This window comes from Paroedura picta, chromosome 4 (genome assembly GCF_049243985.1).
Source record: "Paroedura picta isolate Pp20150507F chromosome 4, Ppicta_v3.0, whole genome shotgun sequence".
Classification (NCBI taxonomy): domain Eukaryota; kingdom Metazoa; phylum Chordata; class Lepidosauria; order Squamata; family Gekkonidae; genus Paroedura; species Paroedura picta.
In genome coordinates, this window is record NC_135372.1 from 123,870,100 (window position 1) to 123,889,132 (window position 19,033).

Sequence of the window (19,033 nt, forward strand, 5' to 3'; positions counted from 1 at the left end):
TCTGGAGGGCCGCAGTTTGACTACCCCTGCACTGGAGGCTCAAGTATAAAAATCAGCACTACTTCAGATTACTCATACTTGGCTATTGCTTCCAGAGAAAAGACATTCAGCCCCCTCTCCTGCTAGTTAAATACAGCTTTTTTTGTGATGATGTCCATCGCCTTCTCCCCACAGAATAACAGCTGTGCTTAGGAGTCTTGTTGGGAAGGGGGAGCAGCTAGAAGAAGGAAGTGTGACTGGCCCGCAACCTCCAAAGAGTTCCAGTAAATAGTCTTACAGTTAAAACAATACTATACATGGAAGCCAAGGGTTTTTTTTTTTTGGGGGGGGTGGAAAGGAGACGAGTCTTAGTTCAAGCAGTGTATCACAGGCAAGTTGCCTCCCTCTTGGTAATCTAGGATCCATAAACAAAAGAAGGCAAATACAATTTGGCACACACACAATAAAATGGCCCCACTTCTGAAGACCTTGTTTTATATTTACAAAATAAGCACCAGTTTCTGGCCTCGTTGGCACTAAGGAAATGCCCCCCCTTCCCCAAGCATTTAAAAGTGCTGTAAATATGAGGTGGTAAAAACAATCTCGACCCGTTGCCCTAAGACCAGAGAGAACAGCAGCAGTGCATGCTGGAGCCCAGTCCCTATTAAGATTTCAACCTGCACTTTTAACGTGTTGTGGGAATTGCAGGTCTACGACTCGGTTCTTTGAATCGGAATCTAGTTTCATGGGAGATCCTTCACAGGAAGGGTATGGGAGGGTCTGCAGAGTCAAACTTCAACCACACAGAAGGTGCCAAAGCCCTTCTGCACGGCAGGACAGGGCCCTGGGAGCAAGATTAGAAGTCGCCTTCACCAAGGAAGTCTGGGCCAATGCAGCACTGAGGTCGAAGTGGCAAACACCACAGACTGCACATGGTGGGAGGGGAATTATGTTTGCAAACCTGGTAGTTGTGCTTATAGAATACCCTGTCTACATTGGGCTTTACAAAGGCTAGCTCAAAAATCCAATCTCCCCAAAATAAAATAACCGAACAAGCATCTCCTCCTACCTTTACTGCTATTAAGGTTTTTTGTTTGTTTGTTTTTTGCATTCGCACCCCGCCCAGGAAAACCTGCCTTGAAAGGGGCTCTTCTGTAACTACGACAGGGCATTGACTGGCAGCTGAACAACTGTGCAACAACATTCTCTCCCCGCCCCCAATGGGTGCTGGTTGTTGCACACATTCAAACATGGGCATAAAATAAACTTGCAAGGAAATGCCCAAAGGTTAGCAGGGTTAGCTAATGCCAATGCCTCTGCTTTAGAATAACAACTGGCATTTTCTGAGCCACGGCTGCAAAGTGCCATTCAAGTTGTTGCCCCAAGTGACGAAACTCATTCCATTTACACAGGAAAGCCACTGCGGGGTGAGAATATGAACACGGCAGCCAAGAGGAGCCTCCTGGGAGTTGATCTGCCATTTGTCCTCACTTAAACCAACATCCAGAGGCCTGCGCATGAACCTCGCTGCTGGCTGCAGTTCCACCGACTGATGATCATCCGTAATACGTCCCCAGTGGCAAACCCAACACTGTGCTGCTAATCTTGGAGTCCAACCCCAAACCTATCATTTTGATGCAACTTCCTTTCATATAAACAGCATTTAGGACCCTGATGTTAACAACCTCAGTTCTTTAACAAAACAGGGTCACTGAACCACAGATTCCAAGGAGGTTCAACCGGTAGCCCATCTTACTAGAGTCCCACGGAACTCTACCTTGTTCCATTTACTCCCCCTTTTTTAATTTGCTTTGGTTCCAACGTAAATTGCCTCCACAAGGCTCTGGTTTTAGGAACAAGGCAGAGTTCGTCACCTCTTTGTGACCAAGAAGGGGGGGGGGCACCTTTGAGAAGCATTCCCTGCCCCCTTCAATAGCAGTAATAGAGCTGTGTTTTCAGGCTTCGCAAGGAGTCGTCGCATGGCTTCTCGTCAACCTCTGCGCTCATTAACGGGGCATCGGGTGAAGGGTCACTGGAGGGCGCCAGCTGGGAGACATCATACAGGAAGTCACCCTCTGAGGCCAGCAGCAGGTCGTTCCAGGTGGAGACATCCAGGCTCCCTGCAGTGCCCCCGTATTCTTCAGGGAGGATGCCGGGCGGAAGGTTCTGATGGAGAGAGCTCATGTCTGACCCGTGGAGAAAAAACTGAAGGAGAAAACCCAGACACGTCAATCGCACACCCGTTCAAACATGACATTTGCTAGCAATTCCTGTAACTACAACTGGGGGCAGCTTTACAGAGGTCAGGTTGAAGTTGCCAACCCCTGCCCATGAAACCAACAGGGCAGTGGGGACAGCAGCAGCCAGGCAGACATCCCCCGAACCATTCGGGAATGAGGAATTCATTCCGAGGCTTTGCAAAACGACTTGAAACCTTTGTGGCAGTTTGAGCCATTCGGTTTTAAAAGCATTGCACTGCAAATGGGAAGGATCACCAAAGGTGCCCTTCTGCAGGCAAAAGTGTCATCGACACACGGAAGGACTCCTACACGTTTTGGTGGTGGACGGGCCGCATGATGCAAAGCGGTGCTGAATTCAACGGGGACGCCATGCTCTCGCTTGCCAAATAAGTCTCCCAAATAAGTCTCCTGCTACACAACATCGGGTCTGGGACAGAAGAGAGACTGCTGCTGTGCAAAGGAGATCTGATCTATCAGCCACTCTGTGCCTTTGGAGAGGGACTTGCCTGGAGTTCAGCTTCAGGGGCTGGGGGCAGGTAAAACTGGCTCATGGGCATAAGCTGCAACCCAACTACACTCTCCTGCAATCTGCTTTTGAGGAAAAAACAACCTATGGCTCATTTTACGTATGTTGGATAATGCGCTTTCAATGTGATTTTGCAGATGAGCAAAACAGGAATATCTACTGCTAAAGTGCATCAGAAGTGCATTATCCAACATATGCAGAATGAGCCTCTTGAGGAAAAGAGGTATCATAGACAGTCCTCCCTATCACTACTGGCTGTAGCTGTTATAAAAATCAGCTCTTTGTTGAGGAGGTTTAGAATGGAAACGAGTCCAAGAATAAGTGAAATCAGGTACATGATCTTCAGTTTGAGTTAAATACAAATAGAGTCTCCAGGCTTGTCATTTCTCTGCCACTTACCCGATTTGCTATTTTCTCTTTCAGGAAAGGTTTGATGATCGCAAAAATGCCCTTGAATATGCGAGGTTCATTTATTATGTTGACAGCTTTTATTCTAATGGGAAAGCCATCCTAAAGGGAAAAAATGCAAGTCATATGTGTGAAGAATGGTCAGTTGATGAAAAAGGATACTGAAGAAACTGATAGAAGACAAACTCATTACATCATAAGAAGCCTAATTTTCTAAGCCTACATGAACATACAGTTGGTCAGAACTGAAACAAAGAAAAGTTCTTTGTGGCCAATAGCTATATTCACAAATACCAACAGATACTAACATATGGTCTTCCTGCCCCATGGTGGCAGCTCTCCATTAATGAAGAGGTGGCAAAGGATAAAATTAAATGTGTACACACATTCCTCATGATGAAGCACCCCCCCACACACAATAAATCGGGTTCAAGCCCATCACAAAAGCAAAGTCTGCACATTACTGGTGTCAACCAGCACAAAGCTTTAGCTTCAGATTAAGACTCATTTAATTTATTTCCTTTAGTTAAACATGCCATGCTGGAAGCTCATTACCAAAACTGCAAGGTATTTCTCAAAAGTTGTATGCAATGATTTTTATTTTTCAGAGCGTCTTAGGAAAACCAAGGAAGCCCTAATATTTATCCTTACCCTTGTCCATGCAAACTGCAATTATACTTAAAAAAAAATAAAGTGAAATAATCTTTCTTTATATACAACCAGACAAAAAGAAAACCACAGCAGTCCAAATATAATAAACAGAATAATATCCCATGCTTTGAGCATGAGGTTCCTATTTTAACATTATCAGTTGTATGTTTAAGAGTAAGGTCTAGAAACTTGTTTTGTTGGAAATCATTGAGAACAAGATGAGAGATCCCCCCCCCCCCCTGATCTATTTGGCAACGGACACAATCACATCCCTCTCTCTAGAACCTCTATCTCACAGTACACAAATAAGTCAATTTTGTACAGGTAAAAATGTTATTTTGGGTTCATAATACCTGTACCCTAATGACCAGCTTAACTTTGGAGACAAGAAATATCAGACAGCTAATTGCATACTGAGTCATTTTTGCAGTTTGGCCATTTCCCCCTTTTATTCTGTGACTTTTATTCCAATATGATCAGTGTAGGTTTTGACCAGTTTCTAATAAACTTGGAGGGGAGGGAGTAATCCCCTAACTGGCGGCTTGTTCTCCCTTTGCCCCTGTGACTGCTCTCATCCAGCATGTTCAAAATGCAGCCGATCAAGAGTGCCCCTGCCCATACCATCCTCGTCTTAGATGCCCTCGGTCTAAACATCTGACAGCTTCTCCAAACATATTTGAAATGATCTGCCCTTCACTAATAGATGAAGCCCCTCTCCCACAGAGCAATGTTCTACTAGCTTTTTTTTTAGGAAAGGACTGGTTTTACATCACTTTATCTATAGCACCTTAACTGACAAATTTAGTTTCCACTGCATCCCCCTTCCCCCCATGCATATTGTTTCAGGCCTTACCTGAAGAATTCCAATCACCTTTTTGGCTATGAAGGGACCAAAATGGGAGGCCTTAGATAAACTGACTCCTTTGTAGTCTGCAAGGATCACAATTCCATTCACCTGAGTCTCTTCGGACTGAATGAGCTTTTCCAGAGTTAAGTAAATGGCACGAATATTCTCAGTAATTGGGTAGTTACTTGGTGTCCATCTGTCTATGGACATAAGACAAGGACAGTAAGTTGCCAGGCTAATGAGAGAACCAACAGCATGTTCCACTTGCCTTACAATTCTTAGTTTTTCTTTATAACTACCAGCCCTTCCTCACCATAGTTCTTGCTTAAGAGAAATGCCTGTTAATTCAGGGAAGATACGTTCCTCATTTGTACTGAAGATTATCATTTAATGTGAAGATCAAAGCTTATAGACATACACCTGTGGTGGCTGATGGTAATCTCGTAGAGTTTTCAAGGCAAGAGAGGTTCAGAGGACGTTGGCCTGTCTCCACATCCCAACCCTGATATTCCTTAGAGGTCACCCATCCAAATAGTTGCTTAGCTTCCAAGATCAGGCTAGCCTGCATTATCTAAGAGGGTGTATATGAATGTGCTGGTTTATTATTATTCGGTTCAATCTTCTTTAAAAGGTATAAAATTGAATTCATGTGGACAAAGGAATTACTGATAAGGCAAATATAATGTCTTGATTCTCCTCTCACTTCAGACCCATACTTAAGCCACCTTCCGTGCTGGTTTTTAATGGAGGAGGGCAGAGTATCACCACCGAGCTCAGGATAGTGGGAGTACCACATGCTATGATGGATGGTGAAAGATGGGAAAGATTACATCCAAGAACACAGCTCACCCAGTAGCGGTTCATTAAATTCCACACTTGAGCACTGAAGCACCCTACACCTCTGTAAGCAAGCCACAGGTGGAAAAAGGAAGAAGATCCTGAGCTGGGGGGCAGCTTATTCATTAATTTATGCTTCCATAACTGCCTTTGCCTAATCTTTCAGAGCCAAACAAAAGTCATACATTGACTGGGTGGGGTGGATGGGAGGCAATTTCAAGCTCTTCTAAACTTGGACACTGTAAAGTGCCAGGATGTGGACACAAGGCATAAGGTAAAGCAACACTGCTGAATTAATCATGTTTGGATCAGGTCTAGTCAGTGCTCAGATGCGAGATCTCCCGCAAACTCTATTTTATGCTGTTTGAGATCCATGATGGGCTATAAAAAAATAATGAATCTTTTTTGTATAATACTTTCTGTATAAAAGCCAAACAGCCCCTTTCCTTCACCCTTTATGGTCCATTTTACATCCCATCCCTGAAGACAGGTACCTCTTTGCCCGTTTAAGAACTTAAAAACAGCCATGCTGGATCACACCAGTGGTCCATCTAGTCCAGCATCCTGTCTCGCAGTCCTCTGGATCGCAATCTTAGCTCAATACATAATTTGGTTCATTTAAAATTATCTCAGTTTTAGCCAGATAATATAAATATGTTGTTGTTGTTGTTAGGTGCAAAGTCGTGTCCGACCCATCACGACCCCATGGACAATGATCCTCCAGGCCTTCCTGTCTATTCCCCAGAGTCCATATATAAATATATATTTATTTATATTTGCATTTGTTTTCTGCCCTCTATCCATGGACTCAGGGTGGATTACAACAGGATAAAATTAATTTAGTAAAAATAAAATACAAATGTTTTTTAAAAAAATAAACTATTAAAACATTAGAAACAAGAAGTTAGATACTAGATTTGTCCATTCTCTCCATCACATGGGAAAAGGTAGGGGGAAGGTCTTTAGTTGGAGTATCGTTTGTTGGATATCCAGCAGGGAGTCCAGCTGGTTCAGATGTTATTTCAGGTATCAACCATCGGCTGGGTGGAACAGCTCTGCGGAACCAATTAAGGTTTTACAAGGCTCTGATCTAATTCAGCAGAGTGTTCCATCATGCTGGGGTGAAGGCTGAAAAAGCCCTGGACCTGGCTGAGGCCAGTTTAATCTCCTTGGGGCCAGGGATCAAGAAGAAGAATTGATTCTTATATGCTGCTTTTCTCTACCAGGAGGACTCTCAAAGCAGCTTCCCTTTCCTCTCCCCACAATAGGCACTCTGTGAGGTAGGTGAGGCTGAGAGAGCATTGATATTACTGCTTTATCAATGCTGTGGCAAGGTCACCCAGCTGGCTGCATGTGGGGAAGCGGGGAGTCAAACCTGGCTCGCCAGATTAGACGTCAGCACTCCTCATCACTATACCAAGCTGGTTCCTGTGATCCTGCTCAAGTGTGCTTGCACACATGTGTGCAATTCTTATAGCATATGGCAACATATAACACATATCTTGAAGTATTTTCAATACCCAATGTATTTTTCTGCAAAAAAAGTTTTCAGAAAACATGGCAATAAGAATAATAAAAACAGGTGTTCCACCTAGTTAAGGGGAACGTAACATTGATACAATTTTTTTTTCTGGACTGGCTCCTTCTAAATTGAAATTTAAAAAAAATCAATATTATCTCTAGATTATTGCTATCATGATCCCAAATGACTGTTTACTCGAACAGCAGAATTTTTAGTACTGTACAAAGGAAAATGAAACAAAAAACACTCACTTCAAGAGTGCAAGCTAGAGGACAGAAGCAGACTTTGGTAACAAGCAAACAAACGATCAATGACTGCCATTCTCCTAAATAATTAACCAGTGTCACAAAAAAATACCTGGGCGAATGCAGACTACATGACGTCCTTCAGAGTCTAAGTGAGGAAGCACAGTGACAAACCCAGATTCTAACACAGGCTTTATAGCAGACGGTCTCAGGTTAGTAAAGACTTCAGGCCAGCTGCGCCTACAGCAATGGTAGTTCACAAGAAGCTGAAGCGCTCGATCATAATCAAATTTCCTGGCTCTAAGGAACCGTAGCAAAAAAGCATCATCTAGACGTGTCCCAAGGTTAGGATAATCTTTGCACACCATGTCTCTGAGAGCTTGCACATCTCGAAGTCGCCACTCTGGTTTTTCCTGCAGTTCTTCACGTGCCTTGGCAATAAGCTCAGTGGACAGTGTACACACATAATTCGGCTGCTCGGGCAGAACTTCAACAGTAGGCATAGATCCCTCTGAGGGACTTGTAATTGTGCTGTCACCATTTCCGGACATTGGTTAGCGGGGAAGTCTGAAAAGCAAGACAGAACAATTATATATGTACACATAAACAATGCTGCAAACAACCAGCAATGCTTAGTATCTAGAACCAGAAGAACAAACGCCCACAGAGTCTTACAGAGAAGTTTCGCAAGTTCAAAAAGCACACCGCACATAATAAGTAGTTCAATTTGGACATAACAACCACTTTAAAGGAAGATCCATTAATCAGCAATGAGTCAAAATGAAGTCATGTTCTATACACAAGAGCCACCAATTTATTCCAACATAATTACTTCACTCATTATGACACAATCTCAAGTAATTTACAATGCACATGTAAGATTCCTTTCTGAGGCAGGCAAATCCTCCCCTTCTCCTCCCTCTCTCTCCGACATACTTCTGCCTGCATTTCTGCAAAGAGGGCAGGATCACAGCTCAGTGGCTGAGAACCCACTGTGTGAGAAGCCCCTGGTTCAATGCTCAACATCTTCCCTTAAAAGATCTCTACCTGACAGCCTTGACAATAGCTGCCAGTCAAAGTACCAGCCTTAACAGAACAATGCCCTGTTTCTAGTTGAACGAGTTAGATGATGTGGGCGTCCTCAGCCTGAGACTTTGGAAAGCCATGGCCCATTAGAACAAACAATACTGACCAAGAGGCCAATGGCCTGACTTACAGCGGCTGCACTGGGTGAATTTCAAATGTCAAGTGTGCTGCCAGGGTAAAAATACATTACACCAGGGGTGGCCAAACTGTGGCTCTCCAGGCATCCATAGACTACCATTCCCATCAGCCCCTAGCAGGGACTCATGGGAATAGTAGTCTATAGACGCCTGGAGAGCCACAGTTTGGCCACCACTGCATTAAACCGTTTTACAGCGCAAATATTCCCAAAGGCATACAGACACTTCAAAGTAAAGCAGAGTCCCTCAAAGCAAAGAAGAGGGGAGGGGGGAGAGAAGAGCTTTCGGCCACGCAGATCACCCCTAACACAAAGTAAAAGCCCCTCTGAAGTGAGCTTTACAAAAGCCCCAAGAATTGCGGGCGGGAGAGAGACCAAAGTGGGTGCGATCGGAGTCACACGAGATGTACCAGCTCGGGCTTCTTCCAGGTGTCGTCTGGATGCGCCGCGGAAAGCCGCCCGCAGCCTCCGTCTTCTTTCCCCAACGTGCCTGCGGTGAAGCGAATGCCGCTCCCTCCCCGTCCCCAAGTGTCAAGGCAGAAACCGCCACTTCCAGGAAGGAAACCCACCGTGATCCGGAAACACTCGGGTGAAATAAGGCGCCTGTCTGGATTCAAACCATAGACATGGAGCGCCTAGAGAGTCAGAGAGCGCGCGCAGGAGAGGGAGGTTGTTGCTTTCCGTCTGTAGCCAAATGAGCATGCGCACGACGTAGGGATAGAGGTCTGTGGAAATGGCTGCCTAGCTAATTTAGGATTCCGGTTCCCAATCGCAGTGCGTTGAGTTCTTCATGGGGGGGGGGGGGGGCAGCAGAGCAGAGTTTGTTTGAGTCCCGTGGGACTATTGAGGCCGACGAAATTTAAGTCTAGGGGTAACTTTTCGCGCGCATGCGCATTTCGTCCGGTCACAATGTGGCTTTTTTCTGTGAAAACCCGAAACAGCCGAGGAAGGGGATTTTGACGCTTCATAAGGGGGGGGGGGGGGCAGTATAAAAAATTGCTCACGGTTTTTGGTTCTACGAAATTTGAGTCTTCATGGCGGTCTGTGCCTAAAATAAGATGTGTGGGGCAAAATGATGTATTTATTAGATTTTTATAACACTCCTCCTCGTGAACAGGTTCAAGGCAGTTTAGTTTACAGTAACAAAATACAATAATAAAACCTCGTTTAAAACCAATTTGAAAATCTTAAGATAGAAAAGTCGTCGTACTATAGAAAAATGAACCTAAAACAACAATAATGTGTCTCCTTCACCCACCTAACCTTTGCTAGCAACCCAGACTGGAAATGGGAGAGAAGGGGGGGGGGGTTCAGGAGGGAGTTCTGTCTAATTTTGGTCTGCCATGGTCTCAGCCATAAGTCTGACAGGTGAGTGTATTTTGTATTTCTAGCTTGATTCCATGGTTATTAGATATCCTAATCTATTGATCGCATTGATTTACAGTCTGTCATCTGCCTTGAGACTCAGTGAGAAATGTCTTTTTTTTTAAAATCTATTGTAGAAGGGGAAATGAGGCTGAGAGGCCACACAGAATATCAAAACATGAGTCCATTGGCACCTTGAAAATTAAATCATACCAGCAGAATTATTCTTCCGCTACAGACTGACATTGTTAACATGTGAATTATCCAGAATAAGATTTACAACTCCAATACAGTCAAACAAAGGAAGAGGCTGCTACTGATTGCAGTGTTTTGAAGTATTCATGCCGTCTAACCAGATAAACACAGAAGCTGGTCAAGGAGGAGAAAACTTAGTTTTTAAAAACCTTTCATGCCAGATCCACCTATTGAATTCCTGGATGACATTTGCCCCCTGAAACTACTCAGATCTCATTTAGTTACTCCAGTCTAATCTTTTTTTTTTTTTTAATCAATCAATTTAGCACAAGATTGCCCTGTTAATCCCATTTTAATTTTCCTTTTTGACATTATATCTTAAAACAAACCAAACTAAACAAGTACCTCTTAACCTTTGTGCTGTTTTCTTTCTTCCAACTGTCCAACTACCTCTTTTCCTTTTGAAAAACAAATAACTCCAAAATTCTGTTCCAGCAGCCAATGAGAGAGCAGGCTTCCATGAACGACACATGGCAAGGTGTTCTATGGACTGCAACTGGGAGCCAGCAATAATGCTCTGATCTACTTGACTTAACTCCCAAGAGCGTGTTCCTAGGGTTGCCAATGTGCCAATGGGGAAGCTCAAAGCAGCACTCCCATCTACCTGCCAGTATTCAATGAAGCAGAGGTAATGGGGACTGAGAAATGACACCACCTCTGTTTCAGAACCTGATTCTCTAGGGATTTCCCTTATCCTAATACTAGCAAGAAAGCCCATTGCAACCAGGAATAAAATGGGCACTAGGACCCAGGGGACACCAGCAGGCACAGATCTCTCTCTCTCTCTCTCTCTCTCAGCAGGAGCCATAGCAGGTAATCAGGGGTCATTTGCAATTTGGCAGGGCTCTCTGTGTCTCTGTGTCTCTCTCTCAGGCATTTGAGAGTAAGGTGGCTAGTGTCCAGAGAAGGAGGGCAGGAGCTGGAGAGGGAGAGCCAATCAGGGTGCAGCCAGCTTTGCTGGCCACACCCTGATTGGCCCTATTCTATCTCGGACAGCCAGGACACTCTCCACCTCCAGGGCTGTTTCAGAAATATTAAGAGGAACAATTGATAAGGATTTTTACCACAGAGTTTTGGGGAAACTCCTAGAGGGTCACACAATGCAGTGACACTTCACATCTGGTCATTATTATCATATGGCACTTTTTTTTTTTTTTTTAGAAAGTTACTACCTTGCTAGATCAGGGGAGTGCTGCGGACATAGTTTACCTTGATTTCAGCAAAGCATTTGATAAGGTTCCACATTATATTCTTATTGCAAAGTTGGTAAAATGCGGTATAGATCCTATTACTCTTAGGTGGATCAAGAACTGGTTGACAGATCACACCCAAAGGGCGCTTGTTAATGGTTCGGCATCAGATGTGGGGGACACCTGGGTTGGAAAGGTGGTCTTTGCTTGTCCATTCAATGTATATTCTCAACATTTCAGGTAACGAATCCTGCTGGGAAACAAGTAGGTTTGCCAGCCCAATGCTAGCAATTGGGCAGACACTGGGGAGAGGAGAGCTTGTGAAATTGTATTGCACTATGTTGCATTTCCACTTCCAGCTGCATAACCAGATATGAGAGTGTGGATAGCCCAGGCACACCTGATCTCATCTCAGAAGTTAAGCAAGGTCAGTCTTGGTTAGTATTTAGATGGGAGACCTCCAAGGAAAACTAGGGTCCTGATGCAGAGAAAGGCAATTACAAACCACCTCAGAGCATCTCTTGCCTGGCTGCCAGACCGCCCCACAATTGTAGGCTCTCCTGGCTACACTACCCCCAGGGGGTGGGGGGGGGGTCCTGATTTCCTATCTGGAGTCAAACACAAATACTTGCAATGGTCTAATCTGTTTGTTTGTTTGTGACAATAGCTTTAAAAATAGTCCTCCTAGGCAAGCTGCTTAGGAAGAAAAAAGATGAGATGGTAAAAAGTGCAGTTCAAGCTTGCAGTCAGCAGAGGGAGCCTCATGCACTCACAACCTGTCAGCCACCAGGATCTAAAATGCCTGTTTTCACCAAGCAGCCTTCTGTATTCCCCGAAACTTCTAAACGGTTGTCAAGGGCAGCTCCCTGTAAATATGGCGGACCCCTATGAATGGGGTTTGTCCACCTTAGCCATTGTAAAAATAAAATACAGACTAAAGACAATTGATTACAGTATGGGTGCTCAACTTGCAGCGGGATCTGGGAAATTCTCCCAGAATGACTACATCTCTCCAGACCACAGACACCAGTTTCCTTGGAGGAAGTGTGTGTGTGAATTCTATGGTATACAATAGAGCGTAAGGGAAGCAGAATTCCTAGAGTGGTATCACATCCCTGCTGAGATACCTCCAAATCTCCAGGAATTTCCAGTGTCAAAATCTGCAACTCTAGATTTTGGATATAGGAAGGCAGCCTTAGGGGCTTGGATCTAACCCATCCCTTAAGTAAGCCAAATGGCACTTCTGCCAACAGAAGACAGAAGGCCATTTTCACTGGTTGCCTCCTTCCCTGTACAGATTCCTCCAACCCTATCTTATTTTCACATTTATGTTTCTCTGTGACAAGAGAACAGTAAGGGGGGGGGGAGGACATTTTGGAAGACTTCCTTCAGCTTCTCATACAAGGGATGGCCTCTTGCTAATTGCCTATTGACAGGCTACCCTTCTCTGTCATGATATTGTTTCAATTGGTGCAGGAGACGGTGTCCTTGTGCTCCTGTGACGCTGTCCTGGAAACCAGGAAGGATTCCAAACTTTTCCAAAACATGACAGCAGCATTTTCCAGTTCCAGGCTCATTGACTGACCGCAGAAAGTAATCAAAAGCGCCAGGGTAGAGTCAGGCACTGACTTTGTAGCAGCTGCGCCACCGCCTTTTAAATAAACAGACGCTAGAATTGGGTTTGGCTGGGTTCTCTTTAACCACCTTCAGACTCAGACAGATGCTTTGGACATCTTCAGAGGGTGGGAGAAAAAAATGGCCCATTTTATAGCCCAGCTCAGGTTTTTATAATTTCTCAAAATACTTTTGTAAACATGTTCGAACACTCTTCGGTTGTTCACATAGCGATTGCATCTTATCCCATCGGTAAAGAGGTCTTTCAAAAGCTCCAAGAACATTTTTGGAAGTAATTCAAGCAAACTGCATTTTGGGGTTTAGAGGGGAGCCATGTTGGTCTACAGAAGAACAGTTAGATCGAATCCATTAGCCCTTCAGAGACCAATGAGATTTGTGGGGTGTGAGCTTTCAAGAGTCGATGCTTCCTGCGTCAGAAGCAAGTCAGAATGGAGATCTGAGTGCTTATAACCCAGGGGTAGTCAACCTGTGGTCCTCCAGATGTCCATGGACTACCATTCCCATGAGCCCCTGCCAGCAAACACTTGCAGGGGCTCATGGGAATGGTAGTCCATGGACACCTGGAGGATCACAGGTTGACTACCCCTGTTATAACCCAATCAGAAGGTGGGAGAGGTATTTGCAAAGAAGGAACTCAGGATGTTGGGATACAATGCACGTTGTGCTCAGCTTGATTAGAGCAAACTGGAAATACTTGGGGGCAGAAAATTAGCAGCCTCAGGGAGACATGAATCTTATGTCCCTATTCAGCCTTTGGTGGTGGTGGGGGGGGGGGGGTGGCCATTGTTTTGAACTTGTGGATTCTAGGATTTGTTCTCCAGGAGAGAGCTGCTGTCAGTCCAAGTAAGCAATACTGATCTTGAGAGTCTAAAGTTCTGTTTCAGTATAAGGCCACTTTACATGTGTGTCCTTGTGTTCAAGGAGGCTCAAACCCCACTGAAATGAACCGGGCTTGGAAACTTGTACACTGACTTGGGAAAGAGGCTTTGTCCAAGTTACAGATTAGTATACCCGCTGTCACCTTCAAACCACACCAGGATTATAGGGCTGTCCCTTACAGGCTAGATCTCACAAATCCCTTCCATTGTCAGGGGTGCTTTCTACTAGCACAAAGACCTCTCTTCTGACATTAGAGGCTTGTGTGCCTGAATAACAATCCTTGTCCAATGGAAACCATTCCCATTGGTGGAGGGTAGCTGTAGGACACGCCTCTCCCAAGAGCAGGCGGATGCCCCTGGTCTGTGAGGAACACACCTACAACCCATTCATGAAGGTTCTGTGTAATGTACAGCCTCACGTTTAGGGCTGCCAGCCCTGTACCCTTTAACTACCAAAAAACTATGCTGGGAGCCCTGGGACCCCCATATAGTATGGCGGCTGTAGGAAGGAGGGGAATTGGGTGAGGCCGATCAAAAAAACCTGGCTGGATCCTACCTAATAAGTCCTACTATATTAACATCCCCTCTTTTCAAAAGTGAGAGCCCAGGTAACTAGGGCCTTTGGGTAGTTTTCAGTTCCATCTGAAAGCTTCATTAGTCCTTACGACGGAGGTGCTGAGTCTGATGCGTAATTTAAAGATGACATACTTTGTGAAGAAAGGTTTATGTGTCCTCTAAAATGTTGCTTATTTGACACTAAATATTTGAGGCCAGGCAGTATTTGCCAAAACGAACATCGAAGCTTCAGCAAGCAGTTTCGGGAAAGTGACATCATGACCCATGCACCCACACACCCCACATGCACAAATACACATGTTGATGCTAACGCGAAGCGCCAAAAATGCATCCATTTTGTGTCTCATTACAGTTTAAAATCCTCTGCTTCACAGTATGTTGCCAAACCTATAATCTAACCCTCGCTATGAACTGCTGGGGAAATGTCAAATTCTTCAATTTCTTCTGCTTGATTGAACTATTTTGTTAAAAGGAAATCCCCTCTACTGTCTTTCCAGTGGTGGAGGTTTACAAACATCAAGAAAGCTTTGGTAAAAATCGACAAAATCATCACATGTCACCATGAAATGCCCTCTGTAGATCCCTTCCCATAGGCCTGGCCCAGCTTCTGCAGAAAGAAAGTAAGCAAACAGACAAATGCTGACCGCTCTGAGAAGAATGCAAACAGTAATGCAAATATCTCATTGTGTGAGAGAGAGAGAGATTGGCAGAACGAGGAGAAGCATTTAAGATGTGTGTGTTTGCAGCTATTTTGACTGCAGAATGGTTTAGCCCTGTCTGCAATTGTGGATTGCTTTGCCAGAGGTTTTTGCACGCTCTGGATTTTGGTCCGCGATGCTCCAGCAGTAGGCCATAAAAGGTCAGATCTATAAACCGGGACTGCCTTGCCCAAAGGCTTGTGGATGGGGTTTGTTCAAGGTGGCTGGCCAAAAACATCACTCTCCGGGGGAGGGGCCACCACTGCGTCTGTGATCCCAACTTCAGTTCACAGCACATGCCCAACTCTCACCTGACCAATACGTGAATAAGGTGGGATAGTGTTGAGGCAGTGGCAATTTATATGCACTCTTAAATAAAAAGTACTTGCAGCTTTTAAAGAAGAAAATTGGATGTCACGATGAAAGGTTTCAACTGTGCTTGTTTCCACCTGCAGTTCTCGACTTTCTTTATAAAGAATCATAGAATCATAGAGTTGGAAGGGGCCATACAGGCCATCTAGTCCAACCCCCTGCTCAACGCAGGATCAGCCCTAACTTTTTTGCTGTACGCCAATCACACTGGGAGAACTAACCCAAATCTTCCTCAAGCAGGAAATTCTGAGCCAGAGGCTCTTCTATGGCTCCAACTGTGCTGCTGTTACAGGTTATGGGCAAGAAAAACAGGTCTCTGTTTGCCATGCACAGCCAAAGACAGCAGCTAACATTACTTCAAGTTCAAACTCAGATTCACAATAGGGCAAATGTTGTTTATTTCGACGGAAAGGCGTATTAAAACACCATGACAGATCTAACTCTGAAGGATGTACATTCTAAAAGCTTCCCCATTCCTGTTCTTCTTTTGGGCCAGTATAAAAAATTGCTCACGGTTTTTGGTTCTACGAAATTTGAGTCCAATGGCATCTTTAAAACCAACCAAGATTTAGTCAAGGCGTGAGCTTTCTTGTGCCTCAAATTTTTGGTTATGGCCCTTATGGATGAATTGTGTTATGAATGAAAGGCAGTTGGAGTCGGTTAATACTTAATAGCATCCATTTAATGGTCTAACTTCTCTCAGATTCTCAGCCTGGGAATGCCATGTGTGTTTTAAACCATTAAAGGCTCTCATTAGCGATAAAAAAATTTTTACAGTCCCAGGAAAAGTAGTTGACTTGAATTGGGCAGAAAACAGGACACAACTTCATCATTCAAGGAGTGGCAAAAGCTTGGAGACGATATTTGATCGTTACACTGAACAAACAGAACAGTCAAGCCATAAAGATAATTGGCATGGATTGTACAGGCTGAAGGGGCCCAGGTAAGATTCCGATCCCTCGGTTTGGGCAGAAGAGGATTCCTTCTAGACTTGGTGTGCTTGACGTTCATTCATCCATGGTTTATTCCCACCACCACCACCACCACCCTGGATGTCTAGCACTGTCATTGTAAACAGAGTTGGACTTTCCTAAACCCATTGACTTCTGGAAATATAGAAAGGTGTAACTCTGTTTAGGATGTCCCTGTTAAGCTTGGCGTTCCTGGCCACAATTGGAACTATCCAAAATTATTTCTGTTCACAAAGACTGTGAGACTGTTTGCAAGGATTATTAACAAGTTTTAGAAAGGATTGTTAAAGAACTACCCACAGATATTCAGGAACAACTCTATATGGACACAGTCTAGGAGCCCATGCAACAGATACCTTTTCTGGACACCGCAATCCACTACACACATAAACTCTATCACTTACCAGAAACCTTCTGATCTGCATCCATTGAGCCACATGCTTCCTTCCATGCTTTTAGTTACTAGTCTAAATCTACCAAACAATCCATAACTTGAGCCCACTTGGGATGGTGGTTAAGAGCGGCAACCTCAAATCTGGGGAATTGGGTTTGATTGCCCACTCCTCCTCCAGATGCAGCCAGCTGGGTGACCTTGGGCCAGCTCTTTCAGAGCTCTCTCAGCCCCACCTACCTCACAGGGTGTCCTAAGCTGCTTTGAGACTCCTTTGGCTAGTTAAAAGTGGGGTACAAAAACCAGTTCCTCTAATCATACATTACAACTGAATTAGTTCTACTGGGAATTTCACACGAAGGATTTATACCAGGCATTCTTGGAGATTACAGTCTCCATCTAATGGGAGAAAAGAGAAGGTGGACAAAACCAGAATGGTACCCAGAAATAGCCCACGACAAGACAGGCCCGAAGGAAATAAGAGCATCACTGGTTGTCACAGAAAAAGCAACCCATCATGTCATCAATGACTGGCAAGGATCCTAGGTAAGAATGATTGCTGGCCTCGAGGCTGGGCTTGGAGATCTCCTGAAATGACCAGCTGAACTCCAGACTGCAGAGATGGGTTCCCCTGGAGGAAGCAGGTCCTTTAGAAAGTGGACGCTATTGTATTACATCCCACTGAGTTCCTGTCCCTCCTCCAACCCTGCCTTCCCCAGGCTCCACCTCCAAATCTCCAGGAATTCCCCCATCTGGGATTGGCAGCCCTAAATTTCTCTCAAGCCTTGTTGCAGGCATTACTTTGCTTGCAGGCATGGCCTCCTAACCTAAACTTCACAAGAATGAATCCCCCCACCACAAACATGTCCTCAGGATTAAGACTTCGCAACAAACCTCAGTGTCCTCTTGGTCCTTCCTCTCCCGCATCTCATTTCTTCCATTGGTGTATTCAGTCACATTTTGGCTCCACCCCACTGCCATATTCCACAATCTAGCAACTGACATACACGTATCTTTTTAACACAGAAAGGGAAGAAGAGCAGGTTTTTATGTCTCGCCTAAATCCATTTCAAGCCTGAAGGGTGGGTAGAGGTTTACTTTGCGAGTTGAACGACCTAGGCATGAAGGTGCCGGCATTGTGTCATTGTACCGTGGTCAAGACTGGGAATCCTGAGCTGTGGTTTTATTGGCCTGAGTTGCCATTTTCATTTCTAGTAGGCATGGTCACTGTTGAAGGGGTTGCACTCTCCCATTTAAAAACGGAGGAGCCTGTAAAGTTACGTGCATTGCCTGACTTCTTCTGTTGTTGTTCAGTGGGGACGAGACCTTCTTTTATATGAGACGGGCACATGCGTATCTCCAAGGTGAGTTCTCCAAAAAGGAAAGGCGTTCAACCTGGAAGGAACCAATCAGGCTGCCGCACAGAAACGCCCGTCTCAGCACAGCTATGTCCCCAGTTGGTCCCCACGGCTTCTCTCTTTTATGGCTATCAGGCCTTGGGATAAGTGTGTGTGTTTTATAGCAGTATAATAGCTGCTTTTGTCAAGTATAATATACAGGACTATAAAACGCACTCAATGGTATCATTTTCCATGGGAGATATCAGCATTCCGGTGGGGTGGGGTGGGGTGGGGGAGAAGTTCTGAAAACATTTTGGCTCTCTTGAAGGTTTACATAGAAAAATTAAATACTATGCGTGCTACAGTAAGGTGTGTCCCTGGAACACCAGAGGCACAAACCAGGGGAAATAAAGCATTTTTAAGACTCTGAGATTTCTGTCTTCCAAAAAAAAAAAAAAAAAAAGGGTTTCTTTTTAGGTGTTTAATATTTATTGGGTTGTAATAGAAAAAAGCAAGAATCCATCAGCACCTTAAAGAGTAACACAATTTGTGGCAGGGTATGAGCTTTTGTGAGTCACCACTCGCTTCTTCAGATCTGTTTACTCCTTGATCAATTACAGCAGGGGTAGTCAACCTGTGGTCCTCCAGATGTCCATGGACTACAATTCCCATGAGACCCTGCTAGCATTTGCCGGCAGGGGCTCATGGGAACTGTAGTCCATGGACATCTGGAGGACCACAGGTTGACTACCCCCGGATTACAGGATTGGATCCTGTGTTCAAATGTGCTTTCATGGTGGATTGACATACTTATCCTTTGTGTCCTGCTGAGAATAATGACATCCTTGTGTTTCCAAAGGAAGGAACAAGAAGTTAGGCCCAGGG

The 19,033-nt window shown here is 44.6% G+C and overlaps 1 protein-coding gene across 2 annotated transcripts; it reads right to left on the bottom strand.

Moving 5' to 3' along the window:
* TTPAL (alpha tocopherol transfer protein like) lies at positions 1-10,496 on the bottom strand. 2 transcript variants are annotated; one of them, XM_077335499.1, is made up of 5 exons: positions 10,443-10,496; positions 7,368-7,822; positions 4,658-4,851; positions 3,145-3,255; positions 1-2,184 (listed from the first exon to the last, which is right to left on the bottom strand). In XM_077335499.1, exons 2-5 carry the CDS (start codon positions 7,804-7,806, stop codon positions 1,909-1,911), a joined length of 1,020 nt encoding a protein of 339 aa, XP_077191614.1. In that variant the 5' UTR covers positions 7,807-7,822; positions 10,443-10,496; the 3' UTR covers positions 1-1,908. The 2 variants fall into 2 exon arrangements, with proteins under 2 accessions (XP_077191614.1, XP_077191613.1); XM_077335498.1 differs by lacking the exon at positions 10,443-10,496 and adding an exon at positions 8,888-9,043.
* Positions 10,497-19,033: the final 8,537 nt, after the last annotated feature.

What these genes read in the sequence shown, in the direction of transcription:
- TTPAL (XM_077335499.1), bottom strand. Translation starts at nt 7,806, where the DNA reads ATGTCCGGAAATGGTGACAGCACAATTACAAGTCCCTCAGAGGGATCT. An exon ending in TGTAGTCTGCATTCGCCCAG is followed by an intron (nt 4,852 to 7,367) that starts GTATTTTTTTGT and finishes TTATGTCCATAG; the next exon opens with ACAGATGGACACCAAGTAAC. An exon ending in AAGAGAAAATAGCAAATCGG is followed by an intron (nt 2,185 to 3,144) that starts GTAAGTGGCAGA and finishes TTTCTCCTTCAG; the next exon opens with TTTTTTCTCCACGGGTCAGA.